Source organism: Lepidothrix coronata, unplaced genomic scaffold (genome assembly GCF_001604755.1).
Source record: "Lepidothrix coronata isolate B3197 unplaced genomic scaffold, Lepidothrix_coronata-1.0 Scaffold91, whole genome shotgun sequence".
Classification (NCBI taxonomy): Eukaryota; Metazoa; Chordata; class Aves; order Passeriformes; family Pipridae; genus Lepidothrix; species Lepidothrix coronata.
Genome location: NW_016690271.1, coordinates 2,077,108 through 2,097,205, shown reverse-complemented (window position 1 = coordinate 2,097,205; position 20,098 = coordinate 2,077,108). Strand labels below are relative to the sequence as shown.

Sequence of the window (20,098 nt, the reverse complement as noted above, 5' to 3'; positions counted from 1 at the left end):
ACCGATGGCTGTGATGGACAACACGGGGGGGAGTGTCGGTGTTTTCACTGGCAGCTTTTTGTCCCCAGTTCCAGACAGATTTTTGGCTCGTTTAAAGTATTTTTTTATGATCTTCCTCACACCGTGCCGTGGGATGGGATCCCACAGGGAACCTCTGCTGGGATCTCTGGGTGCACTCAGCGCTGTGTCTGGGTTTATAAAACACTTCTAGAGCTTTGGGGGAAGAAAAAACTATCTGTGTTTGCTCAGGCTGTCTGCTCACTGTTGAGAGAAGCCTCATGGATTCATCTCTTCCAGCTTCTCCAAAGGGAATAATGGAGAGCTCAAAAGGACTCAAAGCACACTCCACTTCTCTATGAAGCTGTCTGACATGTGAGCAGAGAAAAACACGGGAATAGGGAAAATAAATTCTTACTGGGTTGAATTAGACCTTTTGGAATATCCTTGCTCCAGTAACAGTGGCAGCCTAATTCCAGCACACAAGCCCCTGTTTGCTTCCAGCTTTCTCTGCTGGAAATGCTATATATTATTGAGGACCGCACACTTCACTAGGAGGGAAGTGGAGTTTGTGATGTTGCAGAACAGAATTAATGCAAATTGTGTGCATAATCCCACACTAAAGACTTGGCTGACTCGCACCGGAGCGACTTTAGCTGTATTTCCTATCAACACAGTCACTACAAATCAAGGAAATTGCCAGTTAAGCCAACATTAACATCCAGACCAACCTCAGCTCACATGCCTTCCCGCCCAAACATAATACCCCAGTGCACTGCCGGGTTTCTCAGCTCCATAACAAACTCCCTTTCATTTCCAACACCCGGGACCGCGGTCCCAGCCGGTAACAGTAAAAGTATGTCTGCTGGAGGGGATCTTGCTGAGGTCAGGCCTGGGGTGCCGTGTCGGTGTGACGGTGAGGGATGGTGGGAGCTGTGTGGGTGGCCGCGCTCCGGCCCGGCCCTGCCGGCCTCGCTGCTCGCGCTGAGGGGAGACTCGAGGGCAGGTTTGTCTCTGATGCCATTTGGATTTCTCTGAGTTTGTCCCTTGCTGCTGGTGGGCCTCACTGCCCCGAAAGGAGGTGTTTGCCCTCTCAGGATGCTGATTTCCTGAGGGGCCCAGGGGTGCGGCCGCTGGTGCTCCCACAGAGCCGTTGATGATTCCGGGTTGTCCCGGTTGGAGGGGTCGGGACTGGGCTGTGCCTCACGTGTCCTCACAGACCCCTCAGTGGCACCGGCAGAGATGTTGGGCCCAAATTTCCTTGGCCACTGAAATTTTTCCATGTGGGCTGAAGGGAAGGGGGATTCCAGGATTGCCAAGGAGGGAAAACACTCAGGATACCGATCCAGTGATGTAATGGTGGCCCAGTAGAAAAATTAATTAATCTTTGCTAAGAGACTGTTTCTCAGCTGCTCGGTACACAAGAGGATTTTATTCCAGTTTCATTCTAAAATGTTCCAAGTGTCATAAGGTGGGACTTCAATGGTGACGCTGTGAGAGCTTTAGATGTGTCCTGTCTGTCTCTGAGGGGAAGATGAATCCTGGAGCCACGTGTAAATAACCCAAGGAAGCAAATGCTTTTTTATGACAGCAGTGAGAGAATCATTATTCCTTTAAATAGGTGTCATGTAAAACGTGGAGATAAGGTTCTCTTCCTAAAGGATGAAAGATTTCAGTTTTGCCTTATGTGGAGAATCATCACAACAGAGCTATGTGGGAATTCCTGGGCTCCTTTAACAGATGGGTTCCTTGAAAACTACTTAGAATGTCACTGTTAAACTGCTAAAACCACTTTGTATTTGACAGAAATTAAATGCCAGAGGATTACTTTGGGTGATAACTTATTAGATTTCATTGATAAGCATGGTACTGTGGACATTTTTATACAGAAAAATGAATTTGAAGTTTGCTACCGTAGCTCTACGTTCTACCATGATGCTGCACTTCTCTTATATGTACAAAAGTCCTTAATTTTTGGTATAAAATCATGCACTTTTATGGCAAATCAACTTCAAATATGTTTGAAAATGTTTAAAAACTGGGTTATGGACTTATTCATAGTGGGAGAAAAAAGTAAGTAACAAACACAAGTTACTGTGATTTTGCTGATCTTTTAATGGAATCATTTCAGTACCTCCACCAGTGACCTGTTTTCAATGAAGTTAATACCTAATTTAGTATTTCACTTGAAAGCTCTCAACTCTGATTTGCTGCCTTTCACCAATAAATCAGTTTCTTTCGTTTATAAGAAAGATGCTTCTTCAAGATTGGTTTGGTCTGGGTTGTTTTGGTTGGGTTTTGATAATATCTCTTCTTCCAGAAATTGTTATTGTGGAGACATCAGTCTTGCCTAGGGAAGAGCATTTTGGGGTTTTACTGTAACATCCATCATTTCAATGCTTCATATTGGTCACACAGTTCTCAAATTTAGTTAGAATATTCAGATTTTTCAGTTGTTTTTTTATGGATTTGTGTTGTAATACTATATGAATGCTTAATAAGATATTAAGTAGTAATACTGTGAATATGATTTCAGCTGAATTTCTGATTCATTTTTACGAGGTGAATCCCTTTCAATTCACTAATTCTCTGTGTCTGTTTTCTCCTGTTTCCAGAAACCCAAATGTAAGCCACGCTTGCTTTTTTAGATAGACATTTTAAGCCTCTTCTTTTGCAGTGATTAATCTCTTGTGCTTTTGTGTTTCTTTTTCTTTTTTTTTCTTTTTTTTTTCTTTTTTTTGTTTTTTTTACCCAGGGATGTTGCTGGTCACCACTGACACGTTAGGCCATGATTTCCATGTTTTCCAAATCCTGACACATCCTTGGTCATCATCACAAAGTGCCGTCCATCATTTGTACACACTTCACAGGGGAGAGACTGAAGCCAAAGTAAGTCCAACTCTTTTTGCTGCAGAATAATCCCCAGACACCTTATACATTCTGTGTATGTTGGCACTTTAATGTTTGTTTCAGCACACAAAGAGCCTTTCTTGTGTTCCAGCCACAGAAGGGATAAGAGCAGAGCGTTTAACCTGGACAAGAATAAATTCTTGCCCTTTGCAATGAGGTGCTGTCAGATTTATTCAGCTCTGGCACTGCCTCCAAAGGGCCCCGATTATTGGCTGTGTTTGCACTTAACCTTTTCTCATGTAACATGTTCAACATTTGTCTCGTGCCCGTGGAGCAACTGTCAGGCTCTGTGCTTGACTTTGGTGGTAAAAGCCACAGACAGACAATTAAAGAGTTGAAGGGAAGGCTTAATCAGAGGGCTGCCATTAACTTCTCTCTGCGGCGATACGTGTCCAACTTCCCAGCTGAGAAATCCCACCCTGAAAGGTGGAACCCCAGGTTAGGATGTTAGCCAAGGGTGGGCAAGTCTGATGTTTTAAACAGTGCTCAGTGAGGTGATTTTCTGGCGGGGTGGGGGACAGGGAGCTGCTCCTGCTGGCACTGCCGTGGCTCTGCTCGAGCCCAGCGTCGCTCTCGGGCACCGGGAGGGCCCCACCTTCGTGGCACTGAGTAACTGCCGAGGAACCCGCTCTAAATACAGAAATAAAAATGTCACCACGGGCTAAGAAATGAGTATTGCACTCGCTGATGCAATTACACACTGCGAGCACAGGCTTGTGACAGCCTGGCAGATGTGAAGCAGTGTGACAGGGAGAAGCCTCGGGCGCTGTGATTATGACCCTGGCACTGGGAGCTGGGATTAGTGTGGTACCCTGATTATACTTCCTTCAAACCTTTTTTTTTCCCTATGAGTTGTGCCATTTCCCTTCAATTTTTTGCCTCTGTAACAAGTAGAATCTGAAAACCTTGTTGCTTGTAGCAGTGGTTGATAATGTTTCAATCTGTGTGAATTTAATTTACTGATGGTTTAAGTTAGGCTTTGCTGCTGCCATTCTGAAAAAGTGTAATTACTGTTATAGGTAGTGGTTTACTATAAGAAGGAATAACCCATCTGGAAAGTGAGAGGAAATTAGGAAAAACTGTGCCTATGGGATAATATATATAGTACTAACAAGTAGTTTTTATAAATAATGCACAGAGCAATGAGATCTGTGTGTACACACACACTCTGTCATCTAATTGAGCCTGTTCTATAATGTGTTTAATGTTTTAGAGTTATTTTTGTTCTCCTTTCATACAAAGACTCAATATTGAAAACCAAAGCACAGGACTCCAGTCACAAGGAACAAAGATGTTCTTCTGGTTTTTACAGCTGATAAATTTGTTTTCAAGGCACACATTGGAAACCAAACAGAACATGTCTTAGAGAAGAAACCCTTATTGATACCCGGGTTTTTGGGGTATAGTATTAGCATCTCTGTGAAAGCATTGCATTAAAATCCTCAGAATCAACATAGTAAAATTTTTTCCTCGTTTGCCACACAGTTTCCATTTGGGATGTGAACAGTATAGCTTTTGGAATGGCGGAAAATGGGGAAAATTCTAACCAGTCTGAGGTGTGTTGGTGGGAGTTTCACAACTCCCTGGATAATTAAACAATATTGCATTGGTACCTGTGATCCTCAATACACATCATTTAAAAGATTTACAGAATGTGATGAATTGTTTTATTGTTTTCTTTTGGAATAGAAGTATTTGTAGCTGTTTAGTGAGAAGAGTAGTATGGGGTGCTGCTCTTTTGTTGTGTAAATGTCACGTATGAGTAGCATTAGACACGAATTTTGGAGACTGTTCAGTGCAAAATCCTCAATGCAGATATTCTGTGGCCCACACTGGGAGCCTCTGTACCTCCTTTCTGGTTAGAACACTGTTTATACATTTGCCACCAGACCTTTTTTCTTTTTTTTTCCCCCCGGTTTAAAGCTAACTGTGAATCAAGGCCAATGGTCTTAAAGGTCACCTTCTGCACTGGAGCTATAAAAAGTTCTAATTTGTGTTGATGGACATGAGTGATTATCAGTGTCAGAATTTGTTTAGCTAGTACCCATGATAAATTGGTTAAACATCATCATTATGCCCATGTTGTATGTGGGATTTTAATGTCCCTGCTGAAATCATCTGCTTTTGGACACGAGATTCTGGCCAGCAGAGCTTCACCCCACATTCCCAAAATCTCCTTCTTTCACAGGCTTTTTTTTTTGGCTTTGTTCTCCATTAGTGTTTTTCTTGCTAATACTAATTACTGAGAATATAAGACCATTCAGTCCATGGACAAAGAACTGGTACATGGGTGGTGTTTTTAGAACTCTCAGGTGGTTTTCCTGTGGCTGGGCCTGAGCTCTGGACACACAGAAGTTTCCACAGGGGATCACTGCTCCTGCACAAATGGACTTCACATGGAATGCACCGTGAGACTGATTTATCCAAGACGTGTTGGATCTGCAGTGTAACACAGGACAGGCCATTTTCACTCTTGGAACAGAAATTTGGGAACTAAGTTTATTGGTGTGAACTGCAATTTCACCCGGTTTGGAATCCCAGCCCTGGAATATCCCTGTTTGCAGGGCTGCAGAATTCCTGGTCTCTGTTTTACCTTGGCTTTGGTGGTGGGAGGGCAGAGCAGGAGCTTGTACTTCTCATGTGTCTCCTAAGAGGAAGTGACAGGAAGTCCCCTCTGTCATTCCTAAACTGAAGCATCCTAAGTGGATTGAGTTGCACACTTAATGTGCATTAAAGGAAAAGAAGCAAGTGTTGTGACTTTATAAGGGTGTTTTCTGATCAGGTACTGCAGTCAAGCAGTGTCTCCATGTCACCCACATGTCAGCTGTCAGTGATCTTCATGTAAGGGGCCTGTCCCTGCCAGCCCACTTGGTGTCCTGGTGCTGAGGATGTTTAGGTACCATTCCTGGTGAGGTGGGGTTTTGGAGCTTCCCCTCCCCTTGATGCAAATTCAGGGTGAGCAGCAGCATTATTCTTGTCTCTCCAGGACTGTTCCTAACCCAGCTTTCCTTTTCTCCTCCTGGGTGCCTTGAACAATGAAACAGAGCATTATTGAGTTTTAAAGTGCTGTTATTGCAAATTGTGTTGCATTGGCTGACACTGAGCAGCAAATACAGGAAGAAGCCTTTTGTGCTGAATCAAACATTGGGTCGGGACTGTGAAGATCAGTCACTTCCCAAGAAAGCCACTTTCTGTGACTGGGATGAAGATGGGGTAAGATGGAAAGGGGAGCTCTGCCTCAGAAGGGAATTGCAGGGACAATGGCCATGGAAGGATGTGAAGAGCTCAGATGATTCACGATGCAAGTCCCGAGGTCACAACGCTCAAAGTCACTTTTCTGCAAACACAGACAGAAGTCACTGTTTTGGTTACATCAGATTAAGATCTTGTAGTCCTGAAGTGCCACTTACACTTTGAATTTTTTTTTTCCCTTAAGAGGACAAAAAGCAGCATGTCTGAGGCACTGAGTAACACCAGGAAGGTCCACTGCAAGTGCTGGTTGTATTTAACTGTGCCAGAGAGAGACCTGAAGCTCTCAGAGGATCCACATTTGCACAGTTCAGCTGCAAAGAGGAAAAATGTGCCCATGTCTGTGGTGCATGGTTTGGTCAAGGATACCTTTTCTTGTCCTGCAGCTCTTGCATTGTGAGTCAACACTTCCCACACTCCTGGTTTTCCCCGGGAGCATTCTGGAAGGTTTTTAATGAAGGTATAGCATGTTCCGAACTGAGGAAGCTCATTTGCTTGCAGATGAAAGTTAGAGCGTCACCTGATGATCCTTTGCCTTTGATCTGAAATCGTAAACAGAACAAACAAAATCCCTGAAAACACAATTATCTCAGCCCAGAACAAATAAACGCAGCGATAGCGTCAGCGGGCCCGTGGCCAGGGCCCTCCGTGACCTCCCGCACTGTCAGCCTGCTGCTGCTGCTCTGACTGACTTCAGTGGGCACAGGCAAACACAGGGAACGAGGAAAACATTCCAGCTCGGGCTGCCACGGAGCACGTGCGATTCCACGCTTTTCCAGGGAATGCAGGAATGTTCCTGTGATGTGATTCCACAGGGACCGGGCAAGGTTGTGTCGTGTCCCATGTCCAGGGAGTGAAACGTTGGAACAGCTCACATTTGAGGTGAACCTCCATGACCAAGAGAAATTCCTTCCTGTCGTTTGACAGACAGTTGCAGTTATTGAAATAGTCTCTGGAAGAGAGACTTTCTAATTTCTAGGAAATAAGCCGGGGACAGACTTGAAATAATAAAGATTGATTTTGGGAAGTTGATCAGTCTTGGATGAGAGCAGACACGAAGAAGCTGCTGCAATTAGAAGTAGCTTGAGTGCCTTGAGGAGCCAGAGCTCGGAGCAGTGGCCTTTGTAGTTTCAGTTATTAATAGGCAGCTCTGCTCTGGCTGGGGGACCCCACATGAGCATCTCCCTGTGCCCAGGGAGAAACTGGGATCTGAAATCAGTTTTGAGGACTCGGGGAGACAGACTTGGGTCTGTGTGGGTCTGATAAATCTTATTGTGTAGTCCATGATTTTATTATTTTTTCATTTGTGTTCGTTGCTACATTATTTCCTTAATTTTCTCGACCAAAAAAATTCACGTGCAGACCAGTTTTCTAATTTATTTCCACCCTTAGCTCCTCAGTACTGCTGCTCTTTCTCACTGTTAATGATAGTGGTTTTTGCTTTCTGCCATCTCTCTGCACAGCATAATTAAATACTTAAGTCCAGTGCCTCAAATAACGGTGTGTTTTCTCTGTGACACGGCACAGTGAGCATGAACAGGTCAAGTTCCTGCCGCAGCACTGCTGGTCCTTCTCCACTGTTGTTTCAATTAACTATCAAAGTTTAATTAAATGCAGTGAAGTGCACCAGAATATACAGATCGCAGCTGGTGGAACTCCCCACACCTGAAAAAGTGGCTGTAGGGGGAAAAAAAAAGAGCACTAGGAAGGTCAAAATGTGCTTTATTTCTTTATTGGGAGCTCTGTTTTCTGACTGTTGCACGGTGCACGTGCATCAGGGGTGGATTTGCCTGGGAGGTGCTGGGACAGCCCAGGAAAGCTCCTTCTCCTTGCTAAGAAAAGAGGTGCCAGTACCTGTGTGAGGGTTCTGCTGCAAGTGGGGGAGGTTGGAGCAGGTGACCCACTGTGGCCCCTTCCAACCTGCCCCACTGGGTGATTCTGTAATATCAGAAGTGATTTTTGATCTGTGCAGTCCTGAAAGCTGATCTCTGGGAGGGCTGTTGGCACTTGGTGTGTCCTTGTAGGGCTCCATGGATTAAATTACCCGACTGTCTCACTCGGGGCAGGCTCTGAACGGGGCAGCTACATTGTAATTCAGTTTTGTGGAGGATTTGACATCATGGTGTTGGAAACACGGGGAAATAGGATAGTGGAAGGTAGAAGGATAGAAGAGTAATTGAAGGAAAACAGGGGGAGCCTGATTTAGGCACGGGAGAATTGGAGGATGCACCTTGTTGCCCTTATAACATTCTGTGGTTGCCTTAAATGCGTTCCTTTGGGCCAGAAGAGGTTTGGGTGCTTCTAATTAGGGCTTGAGATATCCAGGGATTTCACCGAGACTTTTGGATATGCGGGAAATGTAGTGTGAAGGGGACCGAAGGGACCAAACTGCTCCAAAGAAATGGGTGTAAAACTGGGAGAGGGCACTGATGTTCCCACGAAAGGATTTAGTATTGCATCTGAAAATATCTTAAGGGTTCCCAAGTTATACAAAATCTCAGGTCTGTAATTGCATTTACTGCCCCAGACAGAGGAGGATAGATAAAATTTTGAATTACAGACGTGAGTATTAAATGTGATGTTGACCTTGAGCTATGGAATAAACTGTGCATCGTGAGAGATCTGGTGTACTTTGTGCTTTATTAACATGTGTCTGTAAACACTATGGGGTCTTGATTGATCTTTGGTATCTAAACATTACATCATAATTAACAACAAATCCAGAAATATATTCTAAATACATGAAATAATAGTACATTAGCCTAAAGGACAGCAATAAATTGCAACGCTTAGCATAAACTTGAAAACCACTAATGGGCCACTGTGCAGTTTGTTTATACTCTGAGCAGTCAAGAACTCTGTGTAATGTACAGGAGCAGCGTGGTGGAAGATTTATGGGGTTTGTCATGGACACACACAGCTGATTTTTTGATTTTTTGGAGTCATTTCTGAGCATTCTCCTCTCAGCCTGGTCCGCTGCCTTCTTCCAGGGCTGCTGGAAAGTTCCAGGGTCCTTTGCATGGCACAGGTGGATTTGGGCTGGTCTGATATGAACGTGTTTAATTCTGCCCTTGGAACTGGAAGTATTCCCTGAATTACCTCCTGGAATTTCTGTGGTTCTGTTACTCCTGGTTTATCTGTGGAGGACAAACGAGGCCGTGTTTGACACCAGGAGGAGAGAGGTGGAATTCCTGCCTGTGTGACAGCAGCTTCCAGAGTCCTTTTTGTCACTGCTGAGGAGGGTTTCGTGGCCCTGTTCCTAAAAATCTTAATTCACTGCACACTCGTCTGTCAACACTTTTTTCCCCATTATTACTATTAAAAGCCTTGTGCCTCTGTGTTTTCAGCCATGTTTTGAGCAGTCATGGCCACGATACCCTGACTGCACACCCCGAGGGCTGTTTGCAAGAGAGCATTTTGGGTTATGTAGTTCCACACTTTCCTCCTGTAGGAATACAGGGATACTTTTTCTGTGTGTAATGTTAACACTGAGAGGAAAGAAAACATCCTGTAGTGATTGTTTCCCAGTTTCTTGGCGTGGGTTGTTGTGTGCCAGGGCTGTTGTGTGTAGTTTTTACAACAACATAACCCCAGGATGCCAACTGGAAGTGTTGAAGTAGAAACACACACTTCTGTTGCATGGGATGGTGAGATGTCATTTTTTCCCTCTGTCATCTCACAGCTCTGTTGTAACTGAGGGTGGCAGTTTGTACACAGTTCTTATATTTGGTTTTGACCAGGAGAATTTGCTGCTTTAAACAGAAATACCCTCGGTGCCATCATTTTTGGGGTTTCCTTTTTTGGCCCTCCTTAATCCCTGTGGGGTCTCTAACCCTTTTTTGAGCCATCCGTGAGGGTGAAGCACTTTGTGAGCAGACTCAGAGCTCTGAGTGCTGTGACTGTAGGTCAGTAAGAGCAGAATCCCTGGTTTTGGGGGGCTGGTTGAGCTGTGTGGTTGGGGGATCCTTGGGGTCTGTCACCAGGACTGAAGGAGCAGGTGTGCAGCGCTGGTTTTTGCTTTATCTGTGTAATGTCGATGGAGCATTTCGTGTCCCGACGGTCTGTCAGCCAAATATCTTGTCACAAGTCACAAGACTTAAATCCTTTTTTTATCTCCCAAGGCTTCGGGGGGCTCGGTTGGAAACTTGCACTTTGATGAATACTTTGCTGCTTTTGTCTGGAATAGCTGGAGTGCATTTCTGGAATATTTGTCAAGATTTTATCAGTGTTTACTCCAATTTGAGTACCTAGTGTATTGTAAAACTGGCTTCAGTGAAATCTTGAAGAATTTTATGGAGTTTATGCTGTTTAATAATATAATGAGAACTAATCCTTCGTCTGTATGTTTGTTTGCTGTGGTAAATCCCACTTGCATACTGGTTCTTTTTAGTCAGCTTTTACCTTTAAAAACAATTTTGGAAGAATTGTTTTAGGACTTTTTTTCCTCTATGATAAATCATTTTAACCTCCACTACTTGTTTTCTTGAGTTGTCTGCCAGGACCGGGCTAGAAACAAACTTTAATCTCTCTTTTCAAGCATTCCTTCAGAAACAAGAATTTGCTTTCCATCAAAGCGTTGTGTAGAGCACACTTAAAAGAGAATTAAATCCTTCTGGACTTCATATCTGAGATCTGTGCAGGGAGTAACTGTAGTGGAAAATGTTTAACTGTATTTTTGTATTTGCTTCAAAACTGGCCATTTTAAGCTAAAATAAGACTTGTGCCAGGATTTGTCAAAATCAGGCCCAGTGGTGAGATGTCTCTCTCTTCCTTCTCATCCCTCCTTTTCCCCCTTTTTGGGCAATCTCTACAAATTAAACAAGCCAATACAAAACATGTAATTGAAATGATTTCCCAGCTCTTTTTAGAGCTTTGAGTTCTATTTGAAAATTCCACCAGGCTCTTGTGGCTTTCTGTGGCACTTTGCAGCGTGGTTTGTTTTCGTTAAGTTCGGGCCCGTTGAAAAGGAAAATCTCAGAAATCTTTTGAGAAGTGCACAAAATTTGGCAGTGGGTATTACACTGCTGCTCATGTCCAATAATAGAGCTGATTTATATAAAATATGCTTTTCTGATTTATGTAAAATATGCTTTTATTCCCTTTTCCAATTAAGATTTGTGTTGGTTTAAGACGTGGCTGTTTCCCAGGTCAGAGATGTGAACGCTGGTGACTCCATCCCGCTCCTCCCCTGTTTTCCAGGTCCAGGACATCTCCTTCAGCCACGACTGTCGCTGGGTGGTGGTCAGCACGCTCCGGGGCACTTCCCACGTTTTCCCCATCAATCCCTACGGGGGCCAGCCCTGTGTGAGGACACACATGTCCCCCCGGGTGGTGAATCGCATGAGCCGCTTCCAGAAGAGCGCGGGGCTGGAGGAGATCGAGCAGGAGCTCACGTCCAAGCAAGGGGGACGCTGCAGCCCCGTGCCAGGCCTGTCCAGCAGCCCCTCTGGCTCACCCCTCCACGGTAAATCCACTGCTTTCCTTTCTTCCCTCCCCCTTATATCGTCAAGAATTCCTAAAGTGAGGTACTGCGGGTTTTGTGCAAAAATATGTGATGTAAGCAGGTATTACAGGAATGAGCCAAGGTGGACATACCTCAGAAGGACAGTTCTAGTTTTGCAGCTCAAGTAAACGATGCTATCACAGATGTGTTAATGATTTCCACTCTAAACTGAAAGTTTGGGGGCCTTTAGGTCTCTAGTTTCCATCTAGGTCAGTAATCTGGTCCGTATTCAAGTGCCATTACCTAAAATTCTCACTGCTCATCAGCCCCAGTGGTCAGGAAGCACATCTGGATATCTGCAATAAATGCTGCTCGAGGAGAAATGTGGAAACCAGACAGTGGGAAGTTGATGGCACAGATTTTTGTCCACTTTTTTTTTGTGTGTGCGTGTGAGCAATGTGACAAATAACGTGCAAAGGGAAAACAGTCTGTAAGAATTGATCTGTCCATCCTGGTCCTGTGGTGGAGACACTCGAAGGATGTGAAGGGGAGCCTCAGAAATGTTCAAAAATCATCATTGCCACAGCTTCTTCAGTTTTGTCTTTGCCATTCTTTCTGCCTTTCTCTTTCATGAGGTCTGTGCTAGAAGCTGCTTTGTTTGGATTCGGGATTTGCTGCATCCTTGTGCCTCCTTTCCATTAAGAGTAAGTCACAACTTCCATGGAAGTGAAGTTTCAATAGCAGTTTGTTTGGGCTGCCCACCCTTTTCCAGTCTGAGAGTGTTCAAAATGGCCAAGGACAGTCCCTCTTCCCTAATTATGAGTAGGGTTGGTGCTTGTGAAAGCCCAACTCTGTACTGGGCTCTCTGCTATAGAGAGAACCTTTGTGGGGATTTGGAATCAAAGGGACTGTTTTATGTCTTGGTGATTATTAAGGGAACCAGGCTTGTCTCAGAAGAAGCCTCTGTATTTTCTCCTTTCTTTGGACTTTTCTGAACAAAGGTTTGTGCATAGCTGTTCTGGAGCCCTGCTCTTCTGCCTGGAGCCACTGGAAGGCACCCAAAACGTGCTCTGAAGTTTCCTCCTCCTTGCAGACAGTTGTGTATCATCTACCAGTTTACTTTCTGTCCTTGCTGCAGAGCAGCTCAGCCTGTCAGGCCTGAGACAGGCTGGGGACCGCTAAAACTTTGCTATGGCAAATCCCTTTTAACTGTTGACATCACACAGAGGAGAGGAAGGAACTATCAATTTGTGTAGCTTTCATCCAGCCAATTCTGTTTTCTGTCAAGGGGAGCTGCAGTAAGTTGTTGCCTTTGCAGAGCTCTGAGGGGCATTTGAAGTTTTGAATAGATTTGACACTTCTTTCTGGAAGAAGGCTCAGCAGTTCCACCTCCCCCAGGATGCTCAGTGGTGGGCAGGTTGTGCGTGGACGAGTCCCTGAGAGAAAGGGAGCAGCTTTCAGGGGAGTGTCTCAAGAGTTCTGAGACTTTGGTTGGCAAATGTCTGTCCCGAAAGATAATAAATCAGATTTCTTTCAAGATCTCTGCGCAGTCATCATGGCTTGAAAATGAGCTCTGTTTAAACAGTCAGCTCTGTTGGAGGGCTGCACGTGGGCACGGGCAGTTAAGGCAGGAAGGTAACTGTGGCTCCTGGAGGATTTCACACAGATTGTGCTCATCACTTCGATGATGAAGGGCTTGGAGTTGGACACGAGCTAAGACCGTGTGCTGGTAACTCACAAACCTGCTTGTGAAAGTTTTCCATGAGAAGGTTGCGGGGATCGTGTAGAGGAGTTAGCAGAGTTGTCTGAAAAAAATCTTAGGGGGAAAAAAGAAAGATAAAATGGTTCCATTTTAAAAAAGTCCATTTGAGAAAATACTGTAATATTTTCAGTAATTTTATTGCTGCTTTTTCATTTCAGTAATCTTTCAGTTTACCTGGCTGCAGGCAGGCAGGATATTGAACCCCATTATAGGCTTGTTATAAAAAGCCATTTATCATCAACTTGTTAAAAAAAAAAACAAACCTGAAGTTCACAGCAACTTTCAGCAGAGGGATTGTATGTGTGTGTTTGTGTGTGTGTGTGGCAGCTGCATTAGCCAGAGACCGATGATTATTTTAATTTGTGAGCTAAGATGTGTTTACTCAGATTGTAACAGCTCCTTCCCATATTCTAATGTTAAATGATTGTTGTTTGGAGGAGTTAGGACAGTCTGGTGACAGGAGTGTAAGCCAGTACTCCAGAGAGGGAAGAGCAGTCCTGGATTTTACTTTTAACTCGCTCTGCAACCCTCAGTAAATTTTGTTGAGCTGATTCTGTCTATGAGTTTTGTGATGTTTGACAGCAGTAATAATCTGTGTGTTCCCCATGTGTGGAATTACTTTAATTTTGTAATTTTCTTCAAGAAGAATAACTGTTGCTTTCCTTAATCATCCCTCTAAATGCAGCTGATTATAATGGAAATAAAACCAAAGACCATGTCCTGAAGAGCACCACAGCACTGGGACAAATTGTTCATTGGGTGACTGATTCAGAGGAGATCGTGGCAAACTGGAAGATTTTTTTTTTGGTGTCCTTTGCAATCCAGAAAACTTTAAATAAACCTCAATTTAAAAAAACCCCTGCTGTTAATCCTCCTACTAATATTTCTTCTGCATTAAAATCTCATTGCTACAACCTTGTGCCAAAAGAACGGGCTGCCACGCACAGAGCACTGGCTCGTTATCTTCTTTTTCTGATTAGCAGTCGTAACTTATTGATGGCAACTTGTGATTAGCTTTTGTTCCTGTAAATATTTTCAGAGTTCGTGCTCTGTCATATTTTTCACCTCCCAGTTTCAAACTGAGGCTGTTTGCTGTGTGTATAGTAGCGAGGCAATCTATTTACATTTTGCCGGAGCGCCCCAGGAACTGTTTACCCACCCAACGTCAGCCTTTACTGGGGCTGGGGATGATTTCATTTCCAAATGAATCATAGCTGGGCTTTGTTCTTTTTAGCAGACTGAAGTAAACTGTTAAACGGAGGATGATAAAGAGATATTTCCTTTGCACCTTTTATAGCCGACAGAGATTTTGTTTGGGCTGCTCTGTCTCTCAATCCAGCGACGTTGTATTTTTGTCATTCCTTTGGATTGCCAGAGTTGTCAGGAATATCTGAGCTGGGTTGGGATCCTTTTATGGGCTTTTACTATTATAAGACTATTGCAACATCACTTGGTTGTGGGGGTGAATATTGGGGTAGAATTTGGCCTTACATGACCTTTCTACTTGTATAAAATGGGGTTTATGGTTCTTACCTATCTCACAGGTATGATGTGGGGATTAAGGGATGAGTGGTAGAAACAAAACTATGTCCTTGGTGATGCAAAAGTGTCCCTGGTCTCCTCAGGACACCTATATGGGAATAGCAAAGAGCATTTAGGTGTTAAAAAGTAATGTTTTACTTGGAAGATTGAAAAATATATCTCTCTCTAAGTATTTTTATTCTGCAGATTAAAATTTACCGAGTGTTATTGTCATTACTTCTTGCACCACCAGTAAGTGAAATAAAGTCTCTGTAGCTCTGCTCAGAGCTTCTCTGTTGCTGGCTGCAGGGATTTCCAGTATCAGAACAAATAATAATAATAATAATTATTATTATTATACAGTAAGTTAAACACACATTCAACCTATATATCCACACCTACTAAAACCATTCCATAACAATATGATACTCTCTGAATTTGTCCTGCATTTTGCTGGGGATTGAAGTATTTATTTGGATTGGTGTAATTTTGCCAAAAACCCGTTCATAGTACACCATGGGGTTTTTTTCCAGATTTAATACCGATGCTGAGATGGAGTAGATAAATTTAGAATTGTGAAAAAACTTGCTGTTCTGGATATAGTGCATTCAAGGCTTGTATTTATCTCTTCATAAATATTTTAGTATGGCACGTTTTTCATTGCAAAATCTCTTCTAATTTTAAAAATCAAAAGGTTTCATCTCGCTTTTCCTTCATTTGTCACAATCACAACATGATTAAAATCCAGGCATAAAACTGGAAGTTCGATAAACATGCAGCCCTGAGATGCTTTAAATATTTTCACGTTACTTTTCACTATTTCCCAGAGTGAAACTCCTTTTACTAGAAGAATTCTTATGGGAAAGCAGAGTTGAAAGGACTGACATCATCAGCCCTTCCTGAAAAACAGATTGGTTTCCTTTAAGTAACACTCACTTAAGAAACCACCTATTTAGAGAGAGGCAGACAAAAATAGTTTCGAAGAAAATTAACTGTATAATAACTTCAAGCACCGGAGGGCAGTTCCTTCGCAGAGTTTAACTCCAAACGCTGCGAACACGAGCTGGAAACTGTTCTTTGAAAACTCTCTGTGGAGTTTAATTTTTCCCTTTGTGATCTGCAGCGTCTCTCGATAAAAGCGGGTTTTAGAATTGTGTAAAAGCAGTAAATCAAGCTGCAGCATCGGCCCGTAGTTTTAATGTGATTTTAACATTTGTATTTGCGTAGAATTGTTGTGCTTCTCCGCAGCATCGCACTCGGCTCTTTTTTATATAGATGTAATATCACGTAGTTCTTTCTGCAGCTTCGGTTCAAAGCCTGAACGCGTCTCTCTTCTTATTTCAAAGCTCGGTTTTAGTGACTGCTTTTAAGCTGATTGCACTAATTTCTCCTTAGAACACCGTTCAGCTGCACGGGTGTACCTAACCCTCTGCACGGACACACGAAGCGCTCCGAGAAGACACGAAGTCGAGCGCGTTCCCTCTGGCGGATCATTAATGTCATTACTTATCGATTTCCGATGGGAAACCGGTTATTTTTTTATCGATTTGTTATTTATTTGGAGGCTCCCCGCGGTCCCTCGGTCCCCTCAGCGCTCCCGCCGGTGCCCGGCGCGGCCTGCAGGGGGCGCCGTCCTCCCGGGCATGGCGCCTCAGGCGGGGCCGGCCCTGAGGGGGGCCCTGCTCGGCGGGCAGATGGTGGCGAGGAGGGTGAAACCTCCTTTTTTCCCCCCCCCTCGCCACTCGTACAAGCACTGAGCTACTCGTATAAGCGTTATAAATATTTATTCGGTTGCAAATATAAACCCTCCGCCTTCGCTGGCCTGAAGCGCCCGGCGGTCCTCTTAGTTTCACGCCCTCACCTGGAGTTTCTCTTCGCAGTTTTAACCCAGTTGGGGAGAAACAGACTTAGTTTGCCTGGTGGGAATTTCCTGCTAACGGCTTTTAGAGACCGGTTCTATGATTCTGTGATGAATCCTTCCTTCTGGAGCAGTCCCAGGGCTGGCGATGGAAGTGCCCAGAGCAGCCCCACGTGTAGGGCCAGGAAAAGAGGTGGGAACAGCTGGAAGCACCAGTTTGGGAACTGGCCAGCAGCTTACTGGTTGTAAATGAGCTGTGTTTTTAGCTACCTTTTTTTTCCCCCCCTCTTTTTTTTTTTTTTTTTTTTTTTTGGTAATGGATAAAGAGTCAGTGGAGTGGAAGAAGTGGGTGGCATATTTTGGATAGTTTCTGAAGTGGAAGGAAAAGATCCATTCCCTTCAGATAAGTAGAGAAGTAGACTGATAAATTCTGTCACCAGGGAAGTTCGTGTCTGTACATAAGGTGTTTTAAAGCAGGTTTTTGTAAACAGCGTAAATTGGGGGCGAATACATGTTTGCCTTAATAGTTGAAAGAGAAGCTGTGAATATTCCGGATAAATTGGAGATTGAAGGAGACAGACATCAGAAGGGAATTGCAGCTCTTGAGATCTGGAGTGTAAAACTCTCTGAGTGAGTGATTTAGCCCAGCAAATGCCGTAGCAGTGGTCAGAGCAAAGGTTGTGGGTAGGCAGGCGGAGGGGAAGCGATCGGCAGCGCACAGGAGACGGCGATGGCAAAGATGGATCGCGGGGGGAAAGGAAGGGGGAAGGCAGGCGGGAGTTGGATTACCACATGTGAGCGTCCCACTGAAGTTTTCCTGTCAAGATGGATGATTTCAGTCTTGGTAACATCACATGGAAGAAAATTTTGATAGGGTCAAGTGCTGATGTGTGAGAGGCAGGTACCGAGGGAGCGCAAGGAGCGGTGACTGGAATTTTAAGTGTTCGTCTGAAAATGACTTACTAAAATGACATTTTGGGATTTTATGGTTATTTCAATTGTTCCCTCAATTGCTTCCTCTTAATTTACAGTAAACCCATGCTTTGTCATCTGCAAATCTCCCAGTTAACCAGGGATATAAAGGACAGGCTGGTGCATTTCCTTCTCTACGCTGGGAGTAGTAACAACATCCTGCAGCTGATGCATCGCTTTGATCGGGTTTTCAGTTGCCAATCGGAAATTGATAAATAATATTAATGATCCCTGAGAAGGAACACGCTCAGCTTTGTCTTCTCAGTGTGCCTTATATGTCTGTGCAGAGGACTAGATACACTTGTGTACAGCTGAACGGTGTTTTAGGGAGAAATCAGTGCAATCAGCATAAAACCCATCACTAAGACTGAGCTTTGAAATAACAAGGCAGCTGAAAAGAGCCACTCACTGAAGGAGCAGTGCCGGAATGGTTCTTGCATGGTGGTTGTGTCCAAAACACAAAAGGGGAAAGGCAGGAATTAGGGCAGGAGAAGAGAGGTCTAGTGCAGGAGAGACAGCAGGGTCCAGGCATTTGTTGGTGGGTCCAGGAATGTAAGTGGCTCGAGGGAGCTGCGGTCAGTGAAATGACAAAAAGTGGCTTTGCTCACCTGATACAGGCCTGTAGGATGTTTGATCACAAGGTGAGAAAGTAGAATCCGGAGTTTTTCAAGAGACTGTATCAGCTGAAGGAGGAGGTTTAAGTATGGAGGGTGTTGTATGACAAGGAAGGTTTGGCATGAGGGAAGGTGAAAGCATGTGAAGCTCCGTGTTAGTAACCAGCGAGGGGAAGGAATGGGACAAGAGCTGGTGGGAACAATCATTTTATCTGATGGACCTGCTGGGTTCAAGCCCAAACACCTTTTGCTTCCCCTGGCAGTGGGTATTCTGGGAATCTGGGGCTGCTCCCTCGTGCCTGCAGCCTGAATCAGACTCCCTATCTATATGATTGGTGATGGACTGTGCAGTAAATGGGTGCTGCCCTTATTGTCCTTTCTTTTTCCAGCACAGTTATTATTCCTAAGTAAGGCATTTAATCAAATGTGCATTTTTGGTAGTCCGAAAAATGCAAACACTTTATGGAAAGAAACGTAAGCATTAAGATTGGAAATAAAATATACTCGTATCTTTTAAAAGGTTTATCTTTACCCTTAAATATGCTGATTGGGCTTATTCTTTTTTGCTTAGTCTTTGCAGGCTGTTAAAATCAGTTGCTTTTTCCCATCTCAAGGAAATGCATCTTTGACACTTCTCATGACCTGAGTCACGATGCTGTCACGGAGCCAGAAAACATCCTCAACGGTCATGGGTAAAAGAGCAGAGCTGCTGAGGGTGTGTGGAGGGTGCAAGAGGGAGAGATTGCCATGGTTTGCTTCAGTTCCTATTCTGTGGGTGTTTCAGACAAGCCATTTATTATAATTACCCATGGATATTATTATCAAGTTCTCAAATGCAGTGGTTCTCAAGACACTTTTTTTTTTTTCCTTCCACATAACTTGGGATAAATCCTGTGTGTTCGACCCGGATTGAATTCAGATGCTAAAATATCTGTGCTAATGGTTGCAGCTAGAGGGAAAATGAGGCAGAGATAAAAAGGTGGGGATAAAAAAACCACAGATCTGTTAATATGGTGGATTATTAACATCAATACAAAATTCAATTCTAATAAGCTCAGCCTTTGAGTAAGGATCTGCCTTTAAACTTCCCCTGTCTTCTCACCCGACACAGCTGCACACAGAGATGTCCTTCAGAAATTCCCAGATGTCTTAGAAATTCTGCGGTTTCTAAGACGCGCTGATCAGTTTTTCTGTCCCGATACAAAAAAAAATTAGGTTCATAAAGATCATTTTATTCTGTATCATTTGGAAGAGGAGTGTGAGACACCCGAACTTCCCCAAGTTCACAACGCTGCAGTGTCTCGGAGTCATCCCTGAAAGGAGGCTTTGACTTCAGAGCTGTGCTGATATGAATTATGATGGATAGACGTGACAAGGGGCAGCAGCAGTAGTACATACTTGTTTTCTCAAGCGCTTCATCATTCACCAGCAGACAGTGTTAGCAAAATTCCCATGTGCAAGGAATCGGAGTAGCAGAGTCTCTCCACAGTGCCCGGAGGCTGCCTGTGCGATAACCTCATTAGTGCAGTGTTAGTCTGAGCTCACAGAGTCCTGTCCTCAGAAGGGTTTGCAAACTCCAGTTCAGTGCTGTGGGAGCTGCAGCCACAGCCTGTGGCCCAGAGCGCCGGGGAGGGGAGGATGGCACTGCTCCTGCCTGTTTGCTTGGAAACACTCCATGGCTACACCCGTAGTAGTTACAAGATGCTGGTCTTGGAGGCTTTCCATCTGTGGAGAGTTGGAGGTGCAAGGTCTGGCTCAAAGAGGATGGCAAG

The 20,098-nt window shown here is 44.1% G+C and overlaps 1 protein-coding gene across 1 annotated transcript in view; it reads left to right on the top strand.

Annotated features, from left to right (window-relative positions):
* The window catches only part of BCAS3 (BCAS3, microtubule associated cell migration factor), a 316,591-nt gene that overhangs the window by 75,906 nt on the left and 220,587 nt on the right, over positions 1-20,098 (top strand). Inside the window, exons 16-17 of the mRNA XM_017821512.1 lie at positions 2,753-2,886; positions 11,356-11,620. Coding sequence (XP_017677001.1) covers positions 2,753-2,886; positions 11,356-11,620 — 399 coding nt within the window. The remainder of the gene's footprint in view (positions 1-2,752; positions 2,887-11,355; positions 11,621-20,098) is intronic.